At 38.6% G+C, this 5,708-nt stretch overlaps 1 protein-coding gene across 1 annotated transcript in view; it reads left to right on the forward strand.

The window, feature by feature from the left end:
- LOC105981452 (chromosome unknown open reading frame, human C20orf194) overlaps positions 1-5,708 on the forward strand; it is a 120,595-nt gene that overhangs the window by 38,041 nt on the left and 76,846 nt on the right. The window contains exons 8-10 of the mRNA XM_013010641.1: positions 449-547; positions 2,336-2,391; positions 5,382-5,517. Of these exons, the coding sequence (XP_012866095.1) occupies positions 449-547; positions 2,336-2,391; positions 5,382-5,517 (291 nt within the window). The remainder of the gene's footprint in view (positions 1-448; positions 548-2,335; positions 2,392-5,381; positions 5,518-5,708) is intronic.

Below are 5,708 nucleotides of genomic sequence, written 5' to 3' on the forward strand. Positions count from 1 at the left end.
TTTGTTTGGTTTTTTTTGGTCAGTCGTGGGGCTTGAATTGAACTCTGGGTCTGGGTGTTGTCCCTCAGTTCTTCAGCTCAAGACTAAGACTCTACCACTTTAGCCACAGTGCCACTTCCTGTTTTCTGGAGATTTATTGGAGATAAGAGTCTCACAGAGTTTTCTGCCTGGGCTGGCTTTGAACCACAGTTCTCAGATCAGCCTCCTGAGTAGCTGGGATTATAGGTGTGAGCCACCGATGCATGGCTCCTGATAGTCTTTTATATCTAGCTTCTTTCACTTGACATGTTTTTATGATTAGTCTATGTTGTAGTGTGTATCATTAGTATTACATTTCTTTTTATTCATTATAGAAATCAATCTGATAGTTGATATCCCTTACAGTTTCAGGATAATAGTTTTCCAAAGAATTTTTACATAACATTCTTTTTTAAATTTTTCTTTGTAGGATTTGGTGGCTTTTGAGCATCAATGGACTAGCTTCTTTGCTAATTTTGACACAGAAATTCCTTTTCTACTGGAACTTTCAGAATCTCAAGCGGGTGAGGTAAGTAAGGGAAGAGCCAGAGAGAAGTAAGTGGATTAGTTATTTATCATTTTCATTATTTATTAGTTTTTTCAAAATACAATACTTCCCTAACTTACTTTTTATTTTTATATATACTTTTACATATTAGAAACCTTGTTTTGTTTTTGTCAAGTCATAGGGTTTGACCTCAGCGCCTGAGCTCTTTTGCTCAAGGTTAGCACTCTACCACTTTGAGCTACAGCTCCACTTCTGATTTTCTGGTTGTTAATTGGAGATGAGTCTCATGGATTTCTTGTCTCTGCTGGTTTGGAACCATAGTCCTCAGATCTCAGTCTTCTGAGTAGCTAGGATTACAGGAGTAAGCCACCAGCACCCAGCTGATTTTTTTTTTCAGTCATCGGGCCTGAACTCTGGCTCTAGGTGGTCTCCCTCAGCTCTTCAGCTCAAGGCTAGTGTTCTACCACTTGAACCACAGTGCCACTTTCCAGCTTTTTTCTGCTTATGTGGTGCTGAGGAATCTAACCCAGGGCCTCATGCATGCAAGGCAAGCACTCTACCACTGAGCCACTTTCTCAGCCCAAGATGATTAAAAAAAAAAAATCAGTTGGTTATCTCTTCTGGAAATGTGACTTGGTGGTAGAGTGCTTGCCTAGCATGCATGAAGCCCTGGGTTTGACTCCTCAGTACCACATAAACAGAAAAGGCCAGAAGTGGCTTTTTTCAAGCCCTAGGACTGGCAAAAAACAAAAAATTATTTAAAGAGGAAAGGATCTTACTATCTCTGGTTCCATTGTATAGATTGTTTGCAGTTGGTATCCTGGCCTTTGATGGATGTCCTCTTAACATTTTTTGTGCTTCAAATTTTCTGATGATTAATTCTTTCAGCATTTATATATCTGGGGAAAAATACTTTATTTTGCCTTTTTTTTGTTGTTTCTTTTTGTGCCAGTTCTGTGGCTTAAACTAGGCCTGGGCACTGTCCCTGAACTTTTTTACTTTACCAATTGAGTCACAGATTTATTTCTGTTTTTTTTGGTGGTTATTTGAAGATATGAGTATCATGGACTTTCCTTCCCAGTCTGGCTTGCAACTGAAATTCTCAGATCTCAGCCTCCTGAGTAGCTAAGATTATAGGCATTAGCAACTGGTAACCAGCTTGCCTTTTTTTTTCTTTCTTTCTTTCTTTTTTTGGTGCTAGTTCTGGAGCTTGAACTCAGGTCCTGAGTGTTGTCCCTGAGCTTTGTTACTCAAAGCTAGCATTTTATCACTTGAATTATAGCTCTGTTTCCAGCTCTTGGGTGGTTAACTGGAGATAAGGGTCTCAAGGACTTGCCTGTGTTGGCTATCTTCGAACCTTGATCCTCAGATCTCAGCCTACTGAGTATCTAGGATTATAGGCCTGAGTCACTAGTGCCTGTCCTTATTACTGATTTTAAATGAGTGAGTTATAATAAACATTCATTTATTGGAAATGTGGAAAAAGTATAAGGTTACAAATTGGATCATAAATGATGATTGATACAGTTTCAGTATTTAAAATTTATAAATTTGAATTTTTCTTTTCCTTTTGTAGCTTTTTTTTGATAACTTTTGTTTGTTTACTATTTGTCCACAAAATTCATGTCACTATCCACTATATATACCGTTTCATGTTCTTATAGTTATCCAGACATTTTTATATTTCTTACACACATTACATACCCACCTGATGTGTTTATACATATGCATACACATATACACAAATGAGGAATTTTGTGAAGATTTTACAAAACTGTGGTCTTATATACAACTTTGGCTTCTTTTCAGCCATTCAGAAGTTATTTTAGTCATGGAATGATCTCCAGCCATATAACTGAAAACAGGTAATATTCCTGGGAAAGAATAGTGGATGGTGAAATAGAAAACATAGTTGATGAGGATGATATGGGTGGGGTGGCACAGATATATAGAACATCCAAGTTCAGAAGTTGGAGTCAGGAGAGTATAGCTTGACTTATCAGAGGGTATGAATACTCTATCAACTCAAGTTATTTTACTGCTTTTGCATTTTTGTATTTGTTTTATTTTTCTGTAACTTTATAATAAATTAGCATGAAAACATTATAACCTGCTGAAATTTAAAGAAAGAAATTTTTACTCCATTCCTAGCCCAGGAAAATAAGAGAGAGTATCTAAGAGGGGCTAGGCAGGAGCACAACAGTGACTTGTGGGAAGAAAGAGGGATGAAGCTCAGGGTCCACACCATGAAGAGGATAGAGGGTTCTAGAGTGCTTCCTTCTGCGTTTTTCTCTTGAGCAGCAGAGGTGCTTCCCTTGATGGATAGAGAATATAGAACTTTCCTGTTTTCTTAATCCCAGTTCTATAACAGTGACATCAACTACCCTGATGGGACTCAGATTCACCATTTCAGTTCACAATACCGTAAACTACACTGGTGGGACTCAGATTGATCATTTTTTGCCCAAAGTTCACTTGGCTTGCATTAAGTTTCAGAAGAAAAATTAATCCCTTATATTTTTGAGGGCACTAGTTTACCCAAAACCTCAAGTTGTAATTCTTAAGGAAAATGAAAAGGAAATACCAGCAATTTAAGGAAAAGGAGGGGATAGTAGAAACTATCAAGTATTCCTTCAATATTTCCTTTAAAACATTCCTATGGTCGGGCGCCAGTAGCTCATACCTGTAAGCTACTCAGGAGGCTGAGGTCTGAGGATTGCAAGTCAAAGCCAGCCTGGGCAGGAAAGTCCGTGAGACTTATTTCCAATTAACCACCGGAAGTGGCACTGTGGCTCAAATGGTCAAGTGCTCGTCTTGAGCTAAAGAGCTCAGGGACAGTGCCCAGGCCCAGAGTTCAAGCCCCACAACTGACCCAAAAAAAAAAAAAAATCCTAGGGAAAATGAAAGGTATACTGAACTGAAAGCTTTACTGGACTGAATGGACCACAGGCAGTTTGAAATGTGGGAGATCTCTGGCTAAGTGAAATGAAACTATAATATTCTAGGAGGAACTAATAGGTTAATCCTGTTGTAAAAGTGAGCTCTGTGCATTCATGAAACAGTTCCAGTATTCCTCATTCAGATTCCCAGCAAAGCCTTTTTTTTTTAACTACATACAAGTTCTGTTTATATAAAAAGTAAAACATTCTTCTGTTATCAAATATATGCTAGCAACATATGATATATCAAAGAGAAATGATTAAAAAACAAAACAAACAAATATGGTTTCTGCCCTATGGAGTTTATAATGTGATAGAGAATTAAGACACCAATCAAAAAACATACCAAAATGAACTCCAGGAAATGGAAACGAGGGTTTTTTTCTTTTTGTTTTTTTGTTTTGTTATTTTGGGTCCAGTTGTGGGGCCTGAACTCTTGGCCTGGGCGCTGTCCCTCAGCTCTTCAGCTCAAGGCTAGCGTTCTACCACTTGAGTCACAGCGCCACTTCTGGCTTTTTTTCTTTTTGCTTATGTGGTGCTGAGGAATTGAACCCAGGGCCTCAGGCATGCAAGGCAAGCGCTCTACCACTGAGCCACTTTTGTTTATGTGTCTTTGAGATGGTAAAAGGGATCACAGAAATAGAAAGACAAAGGTGGACAAATGAAGCAGTGGTACTCACTAGACAATAAACTACACAAATTTTGTGTGAGGACTAGAGGGGAAAACTTGGAGAGAGTAAAGGATGGGGTTACATTGTCCAAAAAGAAATAAACTCATTGCCTGACTTTTGAAACTGTAACCTTTCTGTATATCATCCCTATAATAATAAAAATAAATACTCATATGGAACAGAACATGGTTCTGTGTACACCATAATTAGAAAGCCAGATCACCTCAGGAATGACGAGTAGAAATAGAGAGAGTCAGAAGCCCAGGACCAAAATTAATAATAATAATACTTTTTTAAAAGAGCACAAACTTGGTTAGAGTATGGGAGTTAAGGATGAATGGCCTTGCATGGAGTTGAAGAAATTGACCAGACTATACAAGTTCTTTTTGGCTATGTGCGAGATTTAGGTTTTTCTCCTAATAGTAACACAAAGGTAGTACATGTTTTGCATGTTTGAAAGATTGTCATCACTTTTGGAGACTAGATTATAGAAGGGCAAAAGTTGATACAAGGAAACAGTGAGGGAAGGCTGCAGTTGTCCAAGAAAGAAATGATGGTAAACCCAGAATAAGACTGAGGCCAGGTGATTGGAGAGAAATAGATACATAGGAATGAGCTAGGAAAGGCTGTTTAGATTTAGGGATGAGGAAGCAGATATCAATGGGATGTCACTGGTATCTTTTGCAAGAGCACTGTGAATGAAATGAGTGAGGGGAGTTGTTTGGATGGGCTGAGGAATAAGCAGGAAATGTGTATGAGGTCCAGCTAAGAGAAGTAGTAAGATAAGGATGGCAGGAGGGTATAGTGATGAGACCATTTACATTCCTCTTCTTCTCTCCTGCAAGTTAGTTACAAAATAACTACTATATTGTTTATCTAGTCTAAAAATCAGAGTTATTATTATACTTTTTAAAGGCATTTCTGTTAAGATGTTATTTAATAAGAACTAAGGGTTTGCTTTATCTTTACATCATGGACAACAAACTTCCAGCTCAAGTTGGAAAATACAAACCAAGCATGGGTTTAGTTAGGTCCTAAACAACTAAACCCATAGGTCACTAGGAAGAGAGAGAGATCTGGCATTCCTTTCCAATCAGCCAGGAACATTAGGTAGACTAGACTTTGCTCATGTTGTAGGACATTGCTCAGAATAACCTGAGAACTCACTCAGGTGATAGGAAGTTGCCCTGACCAGGAATCCCTTTTCTAGTCACATTCTAATCTATTGTTGACTTTATGCATTAGCCCCAGTCGGCAGCCATTTGTTCTCTTTGGTAATCACTCCACACGAGAAAACCTGAATGCTGGCAACTTCAACTTCCCTTCTGAAGGACACCTAGTACGCAGCACTGGTCCTGGTGGGAGCTTTGCCAAACACATGGTGAGTAGCTGGACTACCTGGTGTACATGATTACATTTATCAAATAAGAGGGAAAGGCAGCTGGACAAAGGAATCTTTCCCAATTAATATGTTGATTTAGCTCTGAATCTGAAATTGTTTTGAAGGTTAGAAATCTATTGGAGGGGCTGAGAAGGTGGCTCAGTGGTAGAGCACTTGCCTTGCATGCCTGA

This window comes from Dipodomys ordii, unplaced genomic scaffold (genome assembly GCF_000151885.1).
Source record: "Dipodomys ordii isolate 6190 unplaced genomic scaffold, Dord_2.0 Scaffold13, whole genome shotgun sequence".
Lineage (NCBI taxonomy): Eukaryota > Metazoa > Chordata > Mammalia > Rodentia > Heteromyidae > Dipodomys > Dipodomys ordii.